The 26,164-nt window shown below is 38.0% G+C and overlaps 1 protein-coding gene and 1 long non-coding RNA gene across 4 annotated transcripts in view; both read left to right on the plus strand.

The window, feature by feature from the left end:
* Window positions 1-341: 341 nt before the first annotated feature.
* On the plus strand, window positions 342-2,847 carry LOC144358580 (uncharacterized). Of its 2 annotated transcripts, none has more exons than XR_013421879.1 (2): window positions 342-397; window positions 2,754-2,847. It is a non-coding gene; the product is annotated as an uncharacterized LOC144358580 (long non-coding RNA). The 2 variants fall into 2 exon arrangements; XR_013421880.1 differs by having other exon boundaries at window positions 360-545.
* Window positions 2,848-3,915: 1,068 nt separating this feature from the next.
* LOC102803422 (SPARC) overlaps window positions 3,916-26,164 on the plus strand; it is a 28,625-nt gene continuing 6,376 nt past the window's right edge. Inside the window, exons 1-4 of one of the 2 annotated variants that reach the window (XM_085493611.1) lie at window positions 3,916-4,172; window positions 9,201-9,453; window positions 14,944-14,994; window positions 16,089-16,316. In XM_085493611.1, coding sequence (XP_085349737.1) covers window positions 4,107-4,172; window positions 9,201-9,453; window positions 14,944-14,994; window positions 16,089-16,316 — 598 coding nt within the window. In that variant the 5' untranslated portion in view covers window positions 3,916-4,106. The remainder of the gene's footprint in view (window positions 4,173-9,200; window positions 9,454-14,943; window positions 14,995-16,088; window positions 16,317-26,164) is intronic. The other variant, XM_085493612.1, reaches the window with a different exon arrangement.

Here is a 26,164-nt window from a genome sequence, read left to right on the forward strand (position 1 = left end):
ATTTGTATTATCTAACTGCCTAGTCTTGTTCGCATTTTGGATTTTTTTCTTCAAGAACACTTTGATTATTCCTTTTTTCATTGACACTGACTTATGTAAGTGACGTAGGTAGATTTGAGTGATAAAATACTGCATAGACTGTGAGCACAATCCTAAAAGCGACCACTGCGACTCCGCCATCATTGAATGACTACTGTGAAGGATAAGATAATGGTATAAATTCTAATTATAAATATCTGTGTATCTGAACAGAGAACGCAGTAAAATATCATTTGTTTTACATAGTTGCCCGTACAGGTGCTCTTATTGCTATGTTAAAGACTGTTACGTAACCACTGACTAGAAAAATAAGTAAGTTGGAGCAAATAGTGAATATACAACACGATTGGTTGACTTGGTAAGTTGTTTAAGGGGATATTTCGCAACTGATACTTAGATCAGTTTTTCTGTAGCAATTAATCGCACGCTTATCGACTGGACTAAAATCTGCATCCGGGCATACAAGGAATATAACACATAACTGCTTTCCTTACACGGATTATCTGGTAAGTGAAAAGACACCACGATGTTTTTTCGTGATTCCTCGGTTTGAATGACAAACTACTAGTATTTCCATTTGATCAGTCACTGTCGTAAATTATTTTGTTGAAAATATAATCTGCATTCATAGTTCTACTCTAGTCTGTTTTTCGGCGGTAACGCTATTACGGTCCGTCTTTTAGTGATCGAGAAACGATCACACGAAATACGTGAGACGCAATAACCCTACTCGTAATAAATATTAACTGCATTAAAACACCAAAAAAGAACTGAGCATCTCTTTTTAGCTCTGGTGATTCAAATTTGTGTTGACGGCGAGAAAATTTAAAAATTCCAACTGCCATCCAATTGAAACATTTGCACCCTAAAGACATCTATCAACCAATAGCAGGTCTTAAAACAAATGTTTCACTATTGAATCACTGTCGTGAAATATTTCAATTGTCATCGTCTGTTCGTTCTCCCTCCACCAACATGGCAATTTTTTTTCTTGCCTTTTTTCCTTGTGAGATTTTTTTCAACTTCAGACTTGACAATGTGATTGTTTGTTTTTTCTTATCTCTTCTTGTGTTGGTTGTTATCTTTGTGGTGGTATTTTAGGCATATATGTTGTATCATTAAATTCGTTATTTTCAAATTATAAAATTGTTATCGACACAGAAGATCTATGGTTCCTCTCATAGTCTTGCGCAACACAAACGTGCGACGCCAAATGGCAATAAAAGTCAATAAACTTGAAAGCAGAATATTTTCTCGCATCACACCATCAAAGCTAACGCCAATCGATAATATTTTTATTAAACTTTATTAAACTTTTCCCGGGATTTAGTGCTCCAGACCACACGTAACTCCAGCGACAACGAGGACAGTAAGATCTCACTGGAGAAGGTATTCCCGATAACTTGTTGGATACTTCCATAAAGCAAACTACTCGTCGTCGTCTGCTAGCAGATGTACTGCCCACGGTTTTTGAGAGAAATGTACAAATAGATGTATTTTCATGCGTGTAGGATACAGGGGAAATAGACAACAGTAAATACCACGAAGTCTATTGCGTAGTAGCATACGACCATTTCCTGGCGTTTTAGATGTTTCACTTTCCGAGGAAAGTTCTAGTACAGTGACTTTATTCAGTCAAATAATTTTGTTCTCGTTTGACCTAAAAAAAAAGGCTGTCACTAGAATTGCGAACGGTTAAGCGAACTAAATCCCGGAAAAACTACTTCAAACAGAATTTCTTGCTTGCGAGTGTTCAATAAACATACTATCGATCGGTCATAGTTTCGTATTGCGTGCTATATGAAAATGGTGTACTTTTATCGACTTGTATTTGCGATGCTATTTGGCGTCGCGCGTTTGGGAGGAATCATAGCTCTTCTGTGTCTATAAAAATTCTAATATCTGAAAATAGCAAACGTAATGACACCAAATGTACCAGAAATGACTAAAATACCATCACAAATACTAAAGACCGGCAAAAGAAGAGCTATGGACCCACAGCAAGGCTTTTCCAATCTAAACAATGTGATTGGTCGATTTTCTAATACAAACTTGACTTGATGGAAGACAACAATTGTTTTTAATATTATAACTGTTAATTGGGCATTTATTAGACCAAGCTGATTCAAAATAAGATCATAGTTTTATTTATTTTTTCATTTTTTTATTTTTTTTTATTTTTTTTTTATTTTATTTTATTTTATTTTATTTTATTTTATTTTATTTTATTTTATTTTATTTTATTTTATTTTATTTTATTTTATTTCTATTCTATTCTATTCTATTCTATTCTATTCTATTCTATTCTATTCTATTCTATTCTATCATTATACCGAATCACAAGTACGTAACAAAAATACAAGATAATTAAAAAAAAGTAGTAAAAGTAAAATATATAAAATAAAATACACGCCGTACAATACATAATATTTTAATCAGATTGTTATAAGACGTGGAATTCAACTAATATTTTATTATGCATGTAAATCATGGAAATTAAAACAAAAACATGTCTGCATCATGATGTAATCTATACGTAAAGTATACAAAATTCTAATATATTATGTTTTCCACTAATATTACAAAATGTAATCTGGTCGAACAATATTTAGTCTTGGAACTTAGTTATCCCATCTACTAGTATTCCATATTGTATTTTTTTATTTATCATGTATTACATAATAGTCAATGCATATTTTCTCTTCTTTTACCAGGCATACGATTACTGAGACACTGTAATGAACCGACGAGTAGACGACGCTGCTGCTTCTACATCCTTAGGAACAGCTAGGAGGACAGCAGGACATGGTGTGTATTACTGTTTTACAATTTACTATAACTACCACGCTCATGCTAAAAAAATTCTGTCTCTAATCAAAACTCATATTGTAGTACATGTGATTTTTAATGGAATTTCAATAGAATCATTCTTGGCATTACACAAAACAATTATAAATTAATCTGTTTGTAATTCTTCGTCATTTTGTTTACCGGTATTAAGTTATGAGTGATGTAGTGTGTATATGTTTGACATTATACGCCTTTGAGAAATATCACTGATGTAATATTTTATATTGCAATTTCTTTCAATTTGAATTAGTTGTATTGCAATTTCACTTACTGCGAAAGCCAATCACCGCGAAGTGAAGGTAGTAATAATAAATAGATTGTATTTGTAAACTAGCTCTGCTGATGTCTGATCAGGTGGGTTGTGAAGGTCTGTGATAACGCGAGATGTCCAGACAGTAGTGCACATATACACAGTAAGGTGAACTGTCGGTTAACTGAACCAAACTGAATTTAGCAAACCCCATGCATGGTGTCTGAAACGAATACTGTCTGGGTTGTTCTGTGTACGTAACATTAGTAAAAGTCGAGTTTTCTTTCGAGTGGAAAGTTCTAATACCGAAGCAGGACAAAGAATGGATAATGGAATTTCGATGTCAACAGATCGGATTCTGTCATTAACCCAGTTCATTCTAATGTGGGGTACGCATCTTTAAAACTGTTGTGGGTGTAACGTTAATGCATTTCTGTTTTAAATGAATCAAATAGATACACTTTTAAAAATAGTTTTCTTCTTCATGTCTTTAGTTTTAGTCTAAATGCATACGTGGTATTCTTGAAATCATTAATGTTTACTTGAAAACCCCTATTTGGCAAAATGAGCGCTCCCGATCACGCATTCCGGTACTTAAAAAAAAGTTTGTGACTCCCTAGCAGGAAGAATTTAATCATATCATAGAAGTTTAAATTTGTTATCTTATGTTTTCATACATTTGTTTATACACGAAATAAAACTGTCATTAAACGGAGAATGTCTCTAGTAATATTAGAAGATTGAGCAATGCGTGCAAGACAGTTTTAAGAAGATTAATTCTATTTCTAGTAAGTTAAAGGGTCTTATATACAAAGACTTCGCCGCCGGGGTCTTGGTAGAATTTTCTTCCAGTCTTTCTTCCTTGCACGGAGAAGTTGGATATCCCATTTCACCGACACGTCATCAGTTTTTCGCCCAGATCTTTGTCGCTTTTACTCAGTTTTGTGGATTGTGACAGAAGTTCAAGATGCGTGTGTTATCTGTAATTGTCCTCGTAGTATGTCTGATGTGTGTGGATTTGGCTTTGGCTAAGGTAGGTAACTTTTCTCAAGATTTGGCCATGGACTCAAAACTTTGGATAAACCATGGAGGTAAAAAATAAACCATGGAGTTCCATGGATAAACCGACTTGAGTTTTCCTAGACTAGTTCTCGAATGTGGATCACTATATTTCGCATGTAAATAGGTGTCTGGATTCACCAAAAATGTCAAATTGTATGTTTTGAATTACTGCCTTGAATATGCCTTGGCATCATCTATAAATTCGTTGAGACGTTACTGACTGATTACAGATCGAATTTCATAAAATTAGTCTGCAACTTGCCTGGGAAATAATCTGTTGATTTTTAGTTTATATATTCTTTTGCCGTTCTCTGAAAGACAATTTCTGTCCGGGTATTGACATTTTTACTTTGTTGTTTTATGCCATGACCTAGCCTTGGATAACAAAATGGCCAAGGTTTCGACTGTTCACGCCCGCCACGTATCTTGCTAAGTTATGCAGACCCGCTGCCTTATGTATAACTGTAAGACCAACATCTGTGTTTCTCATTAGTTCGAGTAGCCGGTCTCAGTTAGCGGGTCAGCTACTGGTAGCTCAACTGTCACCAATTGTAACTGTTGGGAGGGGGACGAATTTATCAAACTGTCTAGACCAGTTCCCATTATAGTTTATTGTCATAGACCTTTAAAGTATATTTACTCTTTTGTCAGAATCTCTCAAAGAATTTCCTCCGTTTTAACTCCACAGTTAACACTGAGACTGTTGTCTGGCTGGCACAGTCATGTATAAATCAATTTATTATTACTATCAAGGATTTATAAGGGACTGGCACTCAATGTTTGGTGATATGCATTGAAGAGTGCGAGAACCACATTAGTCAAACATACTTTAAACCAAATGGCATCACAGAATGTTGTGAATGCCTGGAAATTTTAAAAAAGAATAATCAAGGATACTTGCGTAAACAGCCTGAGATGAACAAACCAGTTTCAACTCATTTGCATACAGTTTTTCTAGAAATATACATTTGTTCTGTGATTTTCTCGCAATTTGCCAGATTACTTCAATTCCTTGTATGTACAAATTGTATACTCTCATCATCTTGTATCTTCCAACCAACATTTTTTTTCCATGAAAATGTCTTACCCATTATATTAAGAAATAGTCAACATGATAAATTTGCATTGGAATAACTGTTACCATGGCTACAAATTCACATTACCAGTAGTTGATTTGTTGGAACCTTATTAGCAAAGGTAGTTGGCTACCATTAAAACTTGACTTTTACCATATGACTTTATTTTATTCCGTTCACAAAATCTAGATAAAAAGTATGGTCACTAAACTAGTTTTTGAATAAAAATGGGCAATTTGGAACAATTTATCATTAGTTTATATGGTAAAAATCTTATGCCACAATTCAAAATTTTGTTTGTGTGGTATGATTTTTAATTTCTAAAGACCCATTTCAGAATTCAGTTTCTCTCCTAGAAAAATATATTATACCAGGAAAACAAATTCTTAAATGACTTGTGTCTAAATCAAGAAACACAACAGAAGGAGTGATAACTTTTTCACTCTAATTTAATAGGTCAAATGCTGCACATGAAATAAGTAAAAACAGGTTTTTAGCTCCGCTGTCAACTTTGTCGAGCCGAGCTTATCATACGAGTGATTGTCCGTCGTCGTCCGTGTCAATGTTTTACTTTTTTGACTTCTTCTTGAAAACTATAAGCCTGAATGCTTTGATACTTGGTGTATATGTACCTTGGGTAGACCTCTCTCAGATTTGTTCATTTTGTAATGATATCTTCAATTCTCTAATTTTGGTGAATATTTTTGTCATTTTTAGTAAAAAGTGATATTTTCGACTTCTTGTTAAAAACCGCAAGTCTAATTGCTTTGATATTACATATATAGGTACTACATGTGGACCTCTCTCAGATTTGTTCATTTTGTAATGATATCTTTAATTCTCTAATTTTGGTGAATATTTTTGTCATTTTTGGTAAAAAGTGATATTTTCGACTTCTTGTTAAAAACCACAAGTCTGATTGCTTTGATATTACATATATAGGTACTACATGTGGACCTCTTTCAGATTTGTTCATTTTGTAATGATATCTTTAATTCTCTAATTTTGGTGAATATTTTTGTCATTTTTGGTAAAAAGTGTTATTTTCGACTTCTTGTTAAAAACCACAAGTCCAATTGCTTTGATATTACATATATAGGTACTACATGTGAACCTCTTTCAGATTTGTTAATTTCGTGGTGATATCTTCAATTATGTAATTTTGATGATTGTTTTTGTCATTTTTGGTGAAAAGTGATATTTTTAAATTCTTGTTGAAAACAGCAAGTCCCATTGCTTTGATACTATACATATTGTTCATTTTCTAATGATATCTTCTGTTCTTTAATTAAAATGTGCATTGCTAACAGCGGAGCTATCTCAGCCGAGAGGCTGCTTGTTTTATTTATGCAAATAATTAGAGGAACCAAATATAAATCACTTGCAAAGAATTCAAAATAGTTGTCATGGTTATGGAGGTAAATAAGATGAAATATGATTTATTAAAGAACAATTTATTTTGTTCGAATAGAAGCACACATAACTAAAAATGAATCTAGTATACTGGATTATTTTAAGTAATTGTCTTCTTATCTCTCTACACATAGAGCATGTACATATGTATACCATTAGTACTCTCCTAGAATGAAGCAATGGCCTACTCAGGAAATAAAAGAATTGATGTTTACCCGTAGTCGTCAGTGTTTCCTGTTGCATGTCATTATTTCCTTTCAGTACAAAGCATTCTGTGACTGTGATATTGTTATACAGTCTCTCTGTGAAGACAGTTTTCATTATTTATCACAGCTCTGAGTGAGTCATTGTTGTAGGCTGACCTTGTGATAACATTTTATGTGCAAAACATCATTGGTTGGTGACAGTGTGCCGGTAGTCTCAATTTGTAAACTATCCCTCGTACCAAAAAGTATTACTGTAAAAAACTTTATTCTTACTTGAAATTTATTTCCACTGAATGGGAGGATATCAGTGAAATTAAACTCCATACAAAAATGTCCAAGAAGTCTTTTCAGTGAAAATTATTTAAATTTTAAAGTAATTATTTGCTTTGGTCAAAATAAGTAATATTTTAATGATTGTGTATACATGTATGTGTTTAAATATAGTAACTTTTCAACGATGTGTGTCCCCTGGACATGTACAGTGTGTGTCCCCTGGACACGTACGGTGTGGGTCCCCTGGACATGTACGGTGTGGGTCCCCTGGACATGTACGGTGTGGGTCCCCTGGACATGTACGGTGTGGGTCCCCTGGACATGTACGGTGTGGGTCCCCTGGACATGTACGGTGTGGGTCCCCTGGACATGTACGATGCGGGTCCCCTGGACATGTACGATGTGAGTCCCCTGGACATGTACGATGTGAGTCCCCTGGACATGTACGATGCGGGTCCCCTGGACATGTACGATGCGGGTCCCCTGGACATGTACGATGCGGGTCCCCTGGATACGTATGATGCGAGTCCCCTGGACATGCACGATGCGAGTCCCCTGGACATGCACGATGCGAGTCCCCTGGACATGCACGATGCAAGTCCCCTGGACATGCACGATGCGAGTCCCCTGGACATGCACGATGCGAGTCCCCTGGACATGCACGATGCGAGTCCCCTGGACATGCACGATGCGAGTCCCCTGGACATGTACGGTGTGGGTCCCCTGGACACGTACGGTGTGGGTCCCCTGGACACGTACGGTGTGGGTCCCCTGGACACGTACGGTGTGGGTCCCCTGGACACGTACGGTGTGGGTCCCCTGGACACGTACGGTGTGGGTCCCCTGGACACGTACGGTGTGGGTCCCCTAGATATGCACGATGCGAGTCCCCTGGACATGTACGGTGCGTGTCCCCTGGACATGTACGGTGTGGGTCCCCTGGACATGTACGGTGTGGGTCCCCTGGACATGTACGGTGTGGGTCCCCTGGACATGTACGGTGTGGGTCCCCTGGACATGTACGGTGTGGGTCCCCTGGACATGTACGGTGTGGGTCCCCTGGACACGTACGGTGTGGGTCCCCTGGACACGTACGGTGTGGGTCCCCTGGACACGTACGGTGTGGGTCCCCTGGACACGTACGGTGTGGGTCCCCTGGACACGTACGGTGTGGGTCCCCTGGACACGTACGATGTGGGTGAAATACAATGTATGCAACATTTTGGTCACATCAACAAAATTGCTGAATCATTGTGAGTCCCCTGGACATGTACGATGCGGGTCCCCTGGACATGTACGATGCGGGTCCCCTGGACATGTACGATGCGAGTCCCCTGGACATGTACGATGTGGGTCCCCTGGACATGTACGATGTGAGTCCCCTGGACATGTACGATGTGAGTCCCCTGGACATGTACGATGTGGGTCCCCTGGACATGTACGATGCGGGTCCCCTGGACATGTACGATGTGAGTCCCCTGGATACGTATGATGCGAGTCCCCTGGACATGCACGATGCGAGTCCCCTGGACACGTACGATGTGTGTCCCCTGGACACGTACGATGTGTGTCCCCTGGACATGTACGATGTGTGTCCCCTGGACATGTACGATGTGAGTCCCCTGGATACGTATGATGCGAGTCCCCTGGATACGTATGATGCGAGTCCCCTGGACATGCACGATGCGAGTCCCCTGGACACGTACGATGTGTGTCCCCTGGACATGCACGATGCGAGTCCCCTGGACACGTACGATGTGTGTCCCCTGGACACGTACGATGTGTGTCCCCTGGACACGTACGATGTGTGTCCCCTGGACACGTACGATGTGTGTCCCCTGGACACGTACGGTGTGGGTCCCCTGGACACGTACGGTGTGGGTCCCCTGGACACGTACTATGTGGGTGAAATACAATGTATGCAACATTTTGGTCACATCAACAAAATTGCTGAATCATTAAAATATGACATGTTTAGGCAATAGATGCGTCAATTACATAAGTACATGCATATATTTTATATCTCAATAGAAGAAACGTGACAGATACCATAAGCATCGTGAAGTTGAGCAGAAAGAAGCTAAAGAGGCCCTAGATGCTTTGCAGTATGACAAAGAACAACAATTTGATCTCCGTGGCGATGATTGGGATGAAGAATCCAACTCAGAGGAGGAGGAAGAAAGAGAGGAAGAGAGAGAGGAAGAGAGAGAGGAAGAGAGAGAAGAAGAGAGAGAGGAAGAAGAGAGAGAGGAAGAAATTAAGGGATATGTAAATGAGATTGACAGTTAGTAGTATTTTCTCAAATTGCAAAAAGAATTGCATTTTTTTTGTTCATTGGCAAACCTGACATGTATGTACAATAGATCAAATTTATTTTTAGCTCCGAAAATGAATGAGCATAGCTCATGGGTTGACTGACCCTGTTGCTGTCTGCCCAGCATACTTTACCCCAGACCATTCGTCCCGGTGTTATCGCTATCGCCACACGAGACTCCAGCTTGTCTCCTATACAATTTGACTGCGCACATCCAGAAAGTAGATGTAGCTGTGATTGGTGGAATACTAATGAGTTGAGTGTCAATCAAACGCCCACGCTATCTTTAGTAAACAAAGTCGCGTGACACGCGCCATTTTAGTTTTGGCAGGCGATTTCAAGGCAGCACGCTTAACCCTTTCGTTCACAGGTTGGGAGATATTAGAATGACTGACAATTTCACGCCACTGTTTTACATTATTGGCGGATTTTTCTGCGCTATCAATCTTTCTCTTACAAACTAGACATAGATGAGACGACAGAGTCGCTCCTTTCACAACGTCGCACTGGATCAAATTGGAAAGACGATTTCCATAAGTTATCCCTCCTGCTTTTCCTGGCTTGAATAAATTCACACACGACTTTAACTGTCCACAAACTAGAAGACTACACGAACACAGTCTACAATAGTCGTCCGCAACAATATGTATGTATTTCTTCGGTGTACTGATGCACGAATGCACCGTGACACGGTGTTTCTCGGGTGTCGCCATCGCTGAGAATGCCGCCGGCGCAATTTTTCACCCAACTCGCGATTCTGTTTTGCAACATTTTATCAAAATTCCCTTTGACAAAATCGCCGACAAAAGCACCGCTTTGCTGATCTTTTGTTCTATAATTCTTAATGCAAACACCGACCCTAGTAGTAATTAGTAATGTCGCCTAGTACATATGAACGGTCGTCATTGCAAATCGAACATCCTTTTGAAATTTGGACGTCGGGCAGGCGATTTCAAGGCACCGCACTTAAATATTAGCAACATATTTTTCTGAGCGGTTGTTTATTCTCTTTCAAACGAGACATAAATGTGACGACATAGTCGATCCCTTATCCACCGCTAAGAATGCCGCAATGTTTCGTTCGTTTTGCAACATGCCACAAATCGTCGAAAAAAACACCACTTCGACGGAAGCTTGCGTAATAAGGGGGTTAAAACAAGAAAACAAATGCCATGTTTAATACATATCGACCTGTTTTACTTGCGAAAGATAACGGAACATGAACTCGTTTCGTGCGACTTCGGAACCCGGAGGAACACACCAACAACGTTGAATTTACCCGCTATCTTCCAAATATGGTATATTAATTTATTCAGTTGTTTATTTAGAGTGACGTCCGCGGTCGAATGCGATTGGCTATCGATGTCAGTGCAAAGGTCATATGAATATTAAAATTAAGTGGGCGGAAGGAAAATTGTATAGGAGACAAGCTGGAGTCTCGTGTGGCGATAGCGATAACACCGAGACGAATGGTCTGGGGTAAGCATACTTTTATTCAAGCGACTTCTCCCTAACCGTAAGCTAAATCACCTTGCTATTTATAGCACAGATACCTGGTGTGGTCAGATTTGTTCAATATCATGACATGACATCAAATCTAAACCCCTATATTTAGGGAATATTTTTGTCATTTTTGGTCAAAAATTATTTTTTCAACAAATACTTGTCAGATTGCATTACAATTTAGCATGAATTTTCTTGACATGGACTAGACTCTGACTTACTAATTTCATGAGACCATATGCAGCCTGAAAAGGAGAGTATAGTTTTTTATTTCTGGTTTCTGTCTGTGACATCTCTAACATTTTCTCAGAAAATCTGCAGCAGATATCAATGGCAGGTTGATGAACAAGTCTCTGTCGATTATGCATCTAATTTTTTTTTACAGATCTGAAAATTCTAAACGGGTCTTTTTCATGATTTTCATACAAAATTACCTCTCCCAACACCATTGACAGAACAACTGAGCATGCTCAGAATAAATAATTAGCTTAGGTTTTTAGTGATGTCATGACAATGTCATGACCTGGTTATGACCTTGATCCGTCTCAGTGACAGTACAATTACCAATCTCTGTGAAACTGTAGAAGAGTGTCAGGGCTACATTTTGATGGGGATTATAGTGGTGATACTGAAACAAACACAGGTCCTGGTAATATACAAAGATATGAATTAACAAAGAAGTCAAGTTGTTATTAAAGGTACATCAAGGTTTACTCAGATTTATGAATGCAGTTTCTTGAGCATGTATGAGACATAGTTTGGTTGCATTTGTGTACTCTGAGATTTTGGTCGATGGAAGTTTTCAGTTATCAGTACAATACTAGATGAAGGTAAATCACTTGATGTATATTTTCACTTTTTCTCAAAAACCAACCTGCCAGATTGCTGAGGGTCTCATAATGTAGACACATCCAATTTGTTCATTTGGTGAATATATCTCTATTTTTGTGTTTTTTTTTTAGATTTGTAGTTTTATTTTTCCCACTTTGCCATACTAATGTATAAGGGCTATGTATAATACATGGACTGTAATGGACAAGTGTATTATTGGGTTCTGAATGCCAATGTTTTTATAAAATGTAGAATTTCAGGTCAAGGTCATTTCAATGTTTATATGACTGCTGGTATTATATAATGATGTTGAAGTTGTGGGCAAGGTCACCCCCATCTTCAGGGTAGAGTTGAGGTCTTAGCATAGTCACATGTTCATTGTGCGTGTAGATAGGCTGTGTAATATAGCATGCAAAAGAGCTCTACTGTAACATCACTGAAACTTGGGTTTCCAACTTTCCAAATTTTAAGGTAGCGAGAAGGTTTTGTGACGTTTTCGAATAAAACATTCTCTGTCTGTTGTCTCGTTCAGAACAGTAATTTAGCTTATATATTTCAAAAGACTAGAGGTACAAGTTCGCACAAACTGGACAGTCATTGTTTACATAATTATCACGTGACATCAAAAATGGCGAACCTTGTAAAAATGACTAAGTCCGCGATTGCAAGAGCACACTGCGGAATTTCCTGGTTAAATTTACGTCATGCATTGTCCGTAATCAAGTCCATTGAAATGTGTCCCCGATAATCAAAAGACCTATTATTCCGATTTCTATGCAGGTTTGTTTTTTTGTCCCCAAATTATTTCATACTTGGCACCTTTAACAGACTATTATTCTGTGACAAAGCATTTTCTTTAAAAACCCAGACACATTTCGCACCATCATTATCTTTTGAACGATAACTGAGAGTTTGAATGTCCTAGTCCGAACGCACTTCATTTGGCAGCGGTCCCAATGAGTCATACTCAGTCAAAACCTCAATTCGAGAAAAACGCAAAAAAACAGTTTTGGTTAATGAAACACTGTAGATTTGCTGCATTATTATAAATATACACTAAAAATGGCCAAAAATATTAACCTCTGATATCATAGAACTCATAAAGGTGTCAGATAATGATTAATTTCATGCTCGAGCGTGAAAAATGAAGAAAACTGCTGGCATTTGAGTCCGTACTCCAGGAACGTTTGGGTTTCCATTGTTATGCAAACGCACAACGAGGGATAATCCTCTGACAAACATTACTGTCCCACTGTACACGCTGACAGTTTACAAACAGGCTAATCCTTAAAGTGTCTCTGATAAGAGATCTAATAAAACGGTTTTCATGGTGAAACAAAATGGCCGATGTTTGAAAAAAATTGCTGTTTCAGACTGCGACACTGAGTGGCAGATTTTTCTTTGCCTCGTCTGTCAACGTTTTCTTTTTTTCGCCATTGCGTTATAAAAAATGGTATTAGTAAAATTGACTTGGAAAATAAAACAATTTAAAAGAAAGTTGTACAAAGTTACAGTACTTATTTTGCACAACCTCCCACCCGCTTCCGCTTTCCAATCACCTTTTTCACTCGCTTTTGCGACCGCTTGTTGAATTCGACCGAACAATTTCCGCTTTATTTTTGACCGCGCAAACCCCGAAATATCACCGCCCGCTCACACGCATTTGAAATTAGGATTAATAGAAATATTTCCGAGGTTCACATTGTCTTATAATTGTCTTTCTGGTTTTTATTAATGTTCAACAGCTGACAAAAGTTCAAATACATTTTTGTTTTAACTATCTATAATTATATGCACGCAATCTGACCCCGTGACCTTGATTTGGCTTGGACTGAATATTTTATTTTGAACAATATTCTGACGTGAAATACAAAATGTATTTCAACACAAGTACGACATGTTGTCTGGGTTTTCTTTCCTGATTGTTGAGTCTTCGCAATGTGTTTTGTATAATTATTGTTGTTTTTCCCCCCCGAGGCAAAGACAAGCTGAAGGACCATGAAGCTAAATGGCAGTTTCATGCAAGGGCTGAGTGAAAGGAAATATTTCTAAGCCTAAAATAAAACCTTATATTACACCTCTTTGTGTATTTGTTAATTTTACATATGTTTTTAATGACAGTATGTCTGTAAATATCTAGAAAAATCTCGTTTTCGTTGATAATTTCGATTGTTTGGAATGTCTGTTTACCGTGTCCCCTGGACAATTTGTTTGGAATGTCGATCCCATTTGGTTTCTGCATACTGAGTTTAGGAAGGGCGTCGATCAACACAATCAGCTGAAACGGTACAAACATTTACCGTAATTCATGGGGATCATGTCCGTAATTTGTGGGCTGAGACCCCAAATAATTTAACAAGTACTATTATTATTATAATATATATTTTAATTACATCGCAAAACTACAACAGAGCTGGAGTTGTTCGCGGTGAAACAACTGCCTTGAAGTCGATGCAACTTCAACTAGCCATTTCTTACCTTGAAATAAAAAAACAACAACTAACAATTCGAAGAGCATCGGGGAAAATATTAATAATCATTCTTATCAATCGCTTGCTTTATTTTATTCGAATCCATGAAATTCACGAGTTTTTTGACATTTGTTGGCAACTTCCGCTCTAAAAAAGATTGAAAATGTGGGTGTGGTTCTTTTGCGAGGTCCTGTTGATAATACGGACAAATATGGTTCTGTGACCCAGGTTGTGCTCCGATCATGCGACTTTCAAGCAATCAATGATGTTGTAACAAAGCATATTTGACGCTAATTGAAAGGTCGTCGTACCATCCAATCACCGGCGTCGATTCACATAGTGTTTTTGTGCTGTGACCGGCTTCAAAATTCGCTGAAAAACATTGGTATATTTTGACAAACGGATGGAATTTGACCTCAGTTCAGAAAGAAAATACTAGGCTTAGATACATTTGAGTCCACGGCGAAGTTGGGAAATAAAGTAAACCAGAGTAGGGTCGATGATTTTCAGCCCTGAAGGACTTCCGTGTGAATCCTGAGTTACGAATTGTTCATCGACTGGCTACCAAATATTTATGACTATAACTAAATTTGACACGTTTTTTTAAGCCCAATAAATTATTCATACATGTCAAGCTCTGTTCGATTTTTTTCAGGGCATGTGGCCGTTTTTAGTCGAAAATATTTGTTGTGGGAACACTTTTACGGTACGGTATAGACTGAACTCATTCATTGATCGTGACTTATTTTTGAAAATTGAATGTCAAATTTTACCAGACATGGACCGACGTGGATTCGGTATCGTTATTTTTGGAATTAATCATTAACATTTCCTCGTTTCTCTACTCTGTCAAAATGAGTTACCTATGTATTTTTCACGTAACTGTCATTAAAAAAATAAAAAAAAGTACATCTAGAACAAGCACCCAAAACATGTAACAAGAGGTCACAATTCAGTTGCTTTCACGATACAAGTGTCATACAACTATTAGATTTGAGGTGTCGTTCAGAATTTAATAATAGTTAATACTAGTTGTATGTTCACACTTTACTATCAAAACCACCATTTCGACCACCCATGTGCCAGTGATCCGTGTTTGGGTAAGCGGCCGGTGTTTCAATGAGCGAGCTAGCGAAAAAAAACGCGATTAAAACGCAGGTGGTTTCTGGTCGGACAAGACCGCATGGTCGGAAATTAAGTGATAAGCGGTCGATGTAAAAGCGGAAGGTTGGACGAAATGAGTACTGTATGCCCGGACTGTATGACCATGTTTCTTCGACAAAGTCTCGACTGACAATAATGCTGGCAATGGACGTTAGATAAACACGCATTGTTTGCGACGGAAAGCTTATCACCCGTTATATCAGAATCGTCAACAACAGAGTATACAGATAAGATGTTATCATTTAAACCCTTCCAAAGATAAACATTATGCAAATATCCACGAAACGGCAGTTTTAGTCCTTTCTTCTAGCGTTTTAAAACACTAATTTAAGCAACGTTATTTTGCAATTTCGATCTTTTGTAAACCTGGGATGATGTATCAAGGTCTGAAGTAACCGTTTTATCAATTTTTGAAAAATCAAGAAAAAAGTGAAAATTTCCCTTCTTGCTACCTTAATTGAAATTAATATTCATAAATAATTTCATCATGATTTCTAAAAACATTTGTTTAGCTTTTCTTTGTTTTTAGCATTGGAAATAGTTATGCACAACTTCTTAGTCATGTATGGCTATTGGGTGGCCATCTCCTGCTTAAAGGTAGCACTTAAAAGACTCTAAACGCTGTTTTGTTATTAGATCCTTGCATGGAGTTTGAATGTCCAATGGGTATGATGTGTGTTGTGGATGGATTCTGGAAACCATACTGTACATGTGTTGAAGAGTGTGCAGAAGAAGAAGTTGAGGATTACTTTATCTGTGATACCAATAACGTAACTTATCAAAGTGATTGTGAATTCTATCGTCTGAAATGTCAGAATGCAGATATGGCTGATGTTGAACTTGATTACTATGGATCTTGCAGATGTAAGTATTTTGTTATCTTTTGTAGAACTTTACATGGAAGTCAATGCTACAATATGGGTACATGTAGGACTTTGCATGGAAGTCAATGCTACAATATGGGTACATGTAGGACTTTACATGGAAGTCAATGCTACAATATGGATACATGTAGGACTTTGCATGGAAGTCAATGCTACAATATGGATACATGTAGGACTTTGCATGGAAGTCAATGCTACAATATGGGTACATGTAGGACTTTACATGGAAGTCAATGCTACAATATGGATACATGTAGGACTTTACATGGAAGTCAATGCTACAATATGGATACATGTAGGACTTTGCATGGAAGTCAATGCTACAATATGGGTACATGTAGGACTTTGCATGGAAGTCAATGCTACAATATGGATACATGTAGGACTTTGCATGGAAGTCAATGCTACAATATGGATACATGTAGGACTTTGCATGGAAGTCAATGCTACAATATGGGTACATGTAGGACTTTGCATGGAAGTCAATGCTACAATATGGGTACATGTAGGACTTTGCATGGAAGTCAATGCTACAATATGGGTACATGTAGGACTTTGCATGGAAGTCAATGCTACAATATGGGTACATGTAGGACTTTGCATGGAAGTCAATGCTACAATATGGATACATGTAGGACTTTGCATGGAAGTCAATGCTACAATATGGGTACATGTAGGACTTTGCATGGAAGTCAATGCTACAATATGGGTACATGTAGGACTTTGCATGGAAGTCAATGCTACAATATGGGTACATGTAGGACTTTGCATGGAAGTCAATGCTACAATATGGATACATGTAGGACTTTGCATGGAAGTCAATGCTACAATATGGGTACATGTAGGACTTTGCATGGAAGTCAATGCTACAATATGGATACATGTAGGACTTTGCATGGAAGTCAATGCTACAATATGGGTACATGTAGGACTTTACATGGAAGTCAATGCTACAATATGGATACATGTAGGACTTTGCATGGAAGTCAATGCTACAATATGGATACATGTAGGACTTTGCATGGAAGTCAATGCTACAATATGGATACATGTAGGACTTTGCATGGAAGTCAATGCTACAATATGGGTACATGTAGGACTTTGCATGGAAGTCAATGCTACAATATGGATACATGTAGGACTTTGCATGGAAGTCAATGCTACAATATGGGTACATGTAGGACTTTGCATGGAAGTCAATGCTACAATATGGGTACATGTAGGACTTTGCATGGAAGTCAATGCTACAATATGGATACATGTAGGACTTTACATGGAAGTCAATGCTACAATATGGATACATGTAGGACTTTGCATGGAAGTCAATGCTACAATATGGATACATGTAGGACTTTACATGGAAGTCAATGCTACAATATGGATACATGTAGGACTTTACATGGAAGTCAATGCTACAATATGGATACATGTAGGACTTTACATGGAAGTCAATGCTACAATATGGATACATGTAGGACTTTACATGGAAGTCAATGCTACAATATGGATACATGTAGGACTTTACATGGAAGTCAATGCTACAATATGGATACATGTAGGACTTTGCATGGAAGTCAATGCTACAATATGGATACATGTAGGACTTTGCATGGAAGTCAATGCTACAATATGGATACATGTAGGACTTTGCATGGAAGTCAATGCTACAATATGGGTACATGTAGGACTTTGCATGGAAGTCAATGCTACAATATGGGTACATGTAGGACTTTGCATGGAAGTCAATGCTACAATATGGATACATGTAGGACTTTGCATGGAAGTCAATGCTACAATATGGGTACATGTAGGACTTTGCATGGAAGTCAATGCTACAATATGGGTACATGTAGGACTTTGCATGGAAGTCAATGCTACAATATGGGTACATGTAGGACTTTACATGGAAGTCAATGCTACAATATGGATACATGTAGGACTTTGCATGGAAGTCAATGCTACAATATGGATACATGTAGGACTTTGCATGGAAGTCAATGCTACAATATGGGTACATGTAGGACTTTGCATGGAAGTCAATGCTACAATATGGATACATGTAGGACTTTGCATGGAAGTCAATGCTACAATATGGATACATGTAGGACTTTGCATGGAAGTCAATGCTACAATATGGGTACATGTAGGACTTTGCATGGAAGTCAATGCTACAATATGGGTACATGTAGGACTTTACATGGAAGTCAATGCTACAATATGGATACATGTAGGACTTTGCATGGAAGTCAATGCTACAATATGGATACATGTAGGACTTTGCATGGAAGTCAATGCTACAATATGGATACATGTAGGACTTTACATGGAAGTCAATGCTACAATATGGATACATGTAGGACTTTACATGGAAGTCAATGCTACAATATGGATACATGTAGGACTTTACATGGAAGTCAATGCTACAATATGGATACATGTAGGACTTTGCATGGAAGTCAATGCTACAATATGGGTACATGTAGGACTTTGCATGGAAGTCAATGCTACAATATGGATACATGTAGGACTTTGCATGGAAGTCAATGCTACAATATGGATACATGTAGGACTTTGCATGGAAGTCAATGCTACAATATGGATACATGTAGGACTTTGCATGGAAGTCAATGCTACAATATGGGTACATGTAGGACTTTACATGGAAGTCAATGCTACAATATGGGTACATGTAGGACTTTGCATGGAAGTCAATGCTACAATATGGATACATGTAGGACTTTGCATGGAAGTCAATGCTACAATATGGATACATGTAGGACTTTGCATGGAAGTCAATGCTACAATATGGATACATGTAGGACTTTACATGGAAGTCAATGCTACAATATGGATACATGTAGGACTTTGCATGGAAGTCAATGCTACAATATGGGTACATGTAGGACTTTACATGGAAGTCAATGCTACAATATGGATACATGTAGGACTTTACATGGAAGTCAATGCTACAATATGGATACATGTAGGACTTTGCATGGAAGTCAATGCTACAATATGGATACATGTAGGACTTTGCATGGAAGTCAATGCTACAATATGGGTACATGTAGGACTTTACATGGAAGTCAATGCTACAATATGGATACATGTAGGACTTTACATGGAAGTCAATGCTACAATATGGATACATGTAGGACTTTGCATGGAAGTCAATGCTACAATATGGGTACATGTAGGACTTTGCATGGAAGTCAATGCTACAATATGGGTACATGTAGGACTTTACATGGAAGTCAATGCTACAATATGGATACATGTAGGACTTTACATGGAAGTCAATGCTACAATATGGATACATGTAGGACTTTACATGGAAGTCAATGCTACAATATGGATACATGTAGGACTTTGCATGGAAGTCAATGCTACAATATGGATACATGTAGGACTTTACATGGAAGTCAATGCTACAATATGGGTACATGTAGGACTTTGCATGGAAGTCAATGCTACAATATGGGTACATGTAGGACTTTGCATGGAAGTCAATGCTACAATATGGATACATGTAGGACTTTGCATGGAAGTCAATGCTACAATATGGATACATGTAGGACTTTGCATGGAAGTCAATGCTACAATATGGGTACATGTAGGACTTTGCATGGAAGTCAATGCTACAATATGGGTACATGTAGGACTTTGCATGGAAGTCAATGCTACAATATGGGTACATGTAGGACTTTGCATGGAAGTCAATGCTACAATATGGGTACATGTAGGACTTTGCATGGAAGTCAATGCTACAATATGGGTACATGTAGGACTTTGCATGGAAGTCAATGCTACAATATGGGTACATGTAGGACTTTGCATGGAAGTCAATGCTACAATATGGATACATGTAGGACTTTACATGGAAGTCAATGCTACAATATGGATACATGTAGGACTTTGCATGGAAGTCAATGCTACAATATGGATACATGTAGGACTTTGCATGGAAGTCAATGCTACAATATGGGTACATGTAGGACTTTGCATGGAAGTCAATGCTACAATATGGATACATGTAGGACTTTGCATGGAAGTCAATGCTACAATATGGATACATGTAGGACTTTGCATGGAAGTCAATGCTACAATATGGGTACATGTAGGACTTTGCATGGAAGTCAATGCTACAATATGGATACATGTAGGACTTTGCATGGAAGTCAATGCTACAATATGGGTACATGTAGGACTTTGCATGGAAGTCAATGCTACAATATGGATACATGTAGGACTTTGCATGGAAGTCAATGCTACAATATGGATACATGTAGGACTTTACATGGAAGTCAATGCTACAATATGGGTACATGTAGGACTTTGCATGGAAGTCAATGCTACAATATGGATACATGTAGGACTTTGCATGGAAGTCAATGCTACAATATGGATACATGTAGGACTTTGCATGGAAGTCAATGCTACAATATGGGTACATGTAGGACTTTGCATGGAAGTCAATGCTACAATATGGGTACATGTAGGACTTTGCATGGAAGTCAATGCTACAATATGGGTACATGTAGGACTTTGCATGGAAGTCAATGCTACAATATGGGTACATGTAGGACTTTGCATGGAAGTCAATGCTACAATATGGGTACATGTAGGACTTTGCATGGAAGTCAATGCTACAATATGGGTACATGTAGGACTTTGCATGGAAGTCAATGCTACAATATGGGTACATGTAGGACTTTGCATGGAAGTCAATGCTACAATATGGATACATGTAGGACTTTGCATGGAAGTCAATGCTACAATATGGATACATGTAGGACTTTGCATGGAAGTCAATGCTACAATATGGGTACATGTAGGACTTTGCATGGAAGTCAATGCTACAATATGGATACATGTAGGACTTTGCATGGAAGTCAATGCTACAATATGGATACATGTAGGACTTTGCATGGAAGTCAATGCTACAATATGGGTACATGTAGGACTTTGCATGGAAGTCAATGCTACAATATGGATACATGTAGGACTTTGCATGGAAGTCAATGCTACAATATGGGTACATGTAGGACTTTGCATGGAAGTCAATGCTACAATATGGATACATGTAGGACTTTGCATGGAAGTCAATGCTACAATATGGATACATGTAGGACTTTACATGGAAGTCAATGCTACAATATGGGTACATGTAGGACTTTGCATGGAAGTCAATGCTACAATATGGATACATGTAGGACTTTGCATGGAAGTCAATGCTACAATATGGATACATGTAGGACTTTACATGGAAGTCAATGCTACAATATGGGTACATGTAGGACTTTGCATGGAAGTCAATGCTACAATATGGATACATGTAGGACTTTACATGGAAGTCAATGCTACAATATGGGTACATGTAGGACTTTGCATGGAAGTCAATGCTACAATATGGGTACATGTAGGACTTTGCATGGAAGTCAATGCTACAATATGGGTACATGTAGGACTTTACATGGAAGTCAATGCTACAATATGGGTACATGTAGGACTTTACATGGAAGTCAATGCTACAATATGGATACATGTAGGACTTTACATGGAAGTCAATGCTACAATATGGATACATGTAGGACTTTGCATGGAAGTCAATGCTACAATATGGATACATGTAGGACTTTACATGGAAGTCAATGCTACAATATGGGTACATGTAGGACTTTGCATGGAAGTCAATGCTACAATATGGATACATGTAGGACTTTACATGGAAGTCAATGCTACAATATGGGTACATGTAGGACTTTACATGGAAGTCAATGCTACAATATGGATACATGTAGGACTTTACATGGAAGTCAATGCTACAATATGGATACATGTAGGACTTTGCATGGAAGTCAATGCTACAATATGGGTACATGTAGGACTTTGCATGGAAGTCAATGCTACAATATGGGTACATGTAGGACTTTGCATGGAAGTCAATGCTACAATATGGATACATGTAGGACTTTGCATGGAAGTCAATGCTACAATATGGGTACATGTAGGACTTTACATGGAAGTCAATGCTACAATATGGGTACATGTAGGACTTTACATGGAAGTCAATGCTACAATATGGATACATGTAGGACTTTACATGGAAGTCAATGCTACAATATGGATACATGTAGGACTTTACATGGAAGTCAATGCTACAATATGGATACATGTAGGACTTTGCATGGAAGTCAATGCTACAATATGGATACATGTAGGACTTTGCATGGAAGTCAATGCTACAATATGGATACATGTAGGACTTTACATGGAAGTCAATGCTACAATATGGATACATGTAGGACTTTGCATGGAAGTCAATGCTACAATATGGATACATGTAGGACTTTACATGGAAGTCAATGCTACAATATGGATACATGTAGGACTTTACATGGAAGTCAATGCTACAATATGGATACATGTAGGACTTTACATGGAAGTCAATGCTACAATATGGGTACATGTAGGACTTTGCATGGAAGTCAATGCTACAATATGGGTACATGTAGGACTTTACATGGAAGTCAATGCTACAATATGGGTACATGTAGGACTTTGCATGGAAGTCAATGCTACAATATGGATACATGTAGGACTTTACATGGAAGTCAATGCTACAATATGGATACATGTAGGACTTTACATGGAAGTCAATGCTACAATATGGATACATGTAGGACTTTACATGGAAGTCAATGCTACAATATGGATACATGTAGGACTTTACATGGAAGTCAATGCTACAATATGGATACATGTAGGACTTTGCATGGAAGTCAATGCTACAATATGGATACATGTAGGACTTTACATGGAAGTCAATGCTACAATATGGGTACATGTAGGACTTTACATGGAAGTCAATGCTACAATATGGATACATGTAGGACTTTGCATGGAAGTCAATGCTACAATATGGATACATGTAGGACTTTGCATGGAAGTCAATGCTACAATATGGATACATGTAGGACTTTACATGGAAGTCAATGCTACAATATGGGTACATGTAGGACTTTGCATGGAAGTCAATGCTACAATATGGGTACATGTAGGACTTTGCATGGAAGTCAATGCTACAATATGGATACATGTAGGACTTTGCATGGAAGTCAATGCTACAATATGGATACATGTAGGACTTTACATGGAAGTCAATGCTACAATATGGATACATGTAGGACTTTGCATGGAAGTCAATGCTACAATATGGGTACATGTAGGACTTTGCATGGAAGTCAATGCTACAATATGGATACATGTAGGACTTTACATGGAAGTCAATGCTACAATATGGGTACATGTAGGACTTTACATGGAAGTCAATGCTACAATATGGGTACATGTAGGACTTTGCATGGAAGTCAATGCTACAATATGGATACATGTAGGACTTTGCATGGAAGTCAATGCTACAATATGGATACATGTAGGACTTTACATGGAAGTCAATGCTACAATATGGATACATGTAGGACTTTGCATGGAAGTCAATGCTACAATATGGGTACATGTAGGACTTTGCATGGAAGTCAATGCTACAATATGGATACATGTAGGACTTTGCATGGAAGTCAATGCTACAATATGGATACATGTAGGACTTTACATGGAAGTCAATGCTACAATATGGATACATGTAGGACTTTGCATGGAAGTCAATGCTACAATATGGGTACATGTAGGACTTTGCATGGAAGTCAATGCTACAATATGGATACATGTAGGACTTTACATGGAAGTCAATGCTACAATATGGGTACATGTAGGACTTTACATGGAAGTCAATGCTACAATATGGGTACATGTAGGACTTTGCATGGAAGTCAATGCTACAATATGGATACATGTAGGACTTTGCATGGAAGTCAATGCTACAATATGGATACATGTAGGACTTTACATGGAAGTCAATGCTACAATATGGATACATGTAGGACTTTACATGGAAGTCAATGCTACAATATGGGTACATGTAGGACTTTACATGGAAGTCAATGCTACAATATGGATACATGTAGGACTTTGCATGGAAGTCAATGCTACAATATGGATACATGTAGGACTTTACATGGAAGTCAATGCTACAATATGGGTACATGTAGGACTTTACATGGAAGTCAATGCTACAATATGGGTACATGTAGGACTTTGCATGGAAGTCAATGCTACAATATGGATACATGTAGGACTTTGCATGGAAGTCAATGCTACAATATGGATACATGTAGGACTTTACATGGAAGTCAATGCTACAATATGGATACATGTAGGACTTTGCATGGAAGTCAATGCTACAATATGGGTACATGTAGGACTTTGCATGGAAGTCAATGCTACAATATGGATACATGTAGGACTTTGCATGGAAGTCAATGCTACAATATGGATACATGTAGGACTTTACATGGAAGTCAATGCTACAATATGGATACATGTAGGACTTTGCATGGAAGTCAATGCTACAATATGGGTACATGTAGGACTTTACATGGAAGTCAATGCTACAATATGGGTACATGTAGGACTTTGCATGGAAGTCAATGCTACAATATGGGTACATGTAGGACTTTGCATGGAAGTCAATGCTACAATATGGATACATGTAGGACTTTGCATGGAAGTCAATGCTACAATATGGGTACATGTAGGACTTTGCATGGAAGTCAATGCTACAATATGGATACATGTAGGACTTTACATGGAAGTCAATGCTACAATATGGATACATGTAGGACTTTGCATGGAAGTCAATGCTACAATATGGATACATGTAGGACTTTACATGGAAGTCAATGCTACAATATGGATACATGTAGGACTTTGCATGGAAGTCAATGCTACAATATGGGTACATGTAGGACTTTACATGGAAGTCAATGCTACAATATGGGTACATGTAGGACTTTACATGGAAGTCAATGCTACAATATGGATACATGTAGGACTTTGCATGGAAGTCAATGCTACAATATGGATACATGTAGGACTTTACATGGAAGTCAATGCTACAATATGGATACATGTAGGACTTTGCATGGAAGTCAATGCTACAATATGGATACATGTAGGACTTTACATGGAAGTCAATGCTACAATATGGATACATGTAGGACTTTGCATGGAAGTCAATGCTACAATATGGGTACATGTAGGACTTTACATGGAAGTCAATGCTACAATATGGGTACATGTAGGACTTTACATGGAAGTCAATGCTACAATATGGATACATGTAGGACTTTACATGGAAGTCAATGCTACAATATGGATACATGTAGGACTTTACATGGAAGTCAATGCTACAATATGGATACATGTAGGACTTTGCATGGAAGTCAATGCTACAATATGGGTACATGTAGGACTTTACATGGAAGTCAATGCTACAATATGGATACATGTAGGACTTTGCATGGAAGTCAATGCTACAATATGGGTACATGTAGGACTTTACATGGAAGTCAATGCTACAATATGGGTACATGTAGGACTTTGCATGGAAGTCAATGCTACAATATGGGTACATGTAGGACTTTACATGGAAGTCAATGCTACAATATGGATACATGTAGGACTTTGCATGGAAGTCAATGCTACAATATGGGTACATGTAGGACTTTACATGGAAGTCAATGCTACAATATGGATACATGTAGGACTTTGCATGGAAGTCAATGCTACAATATGGATACATGTAGGACTTTACATGGAAGTCAATGCTACAATATGGATACATGTAGGACTTTACATGGAAGTCAATGCTACAATATGGGTACATGTAGGACTTTACATGGAAGTCAATGCTACAATATGGATACA

This window comes from Saccoglossus kowalevskii, chromosome 19, assembly GCF_978046115.1.
Source record: "Saccoglossus kowalevskii chromosome 19, keSacKowa6.1, whole genome shotgun sequence".
Taxonomy (NCBI): Eukaryota; Metazoa; Hemichordata; class Enteropneusta; family Harrimaniidae; genus Saccoglossus; species Saccoglossus kowalevskii.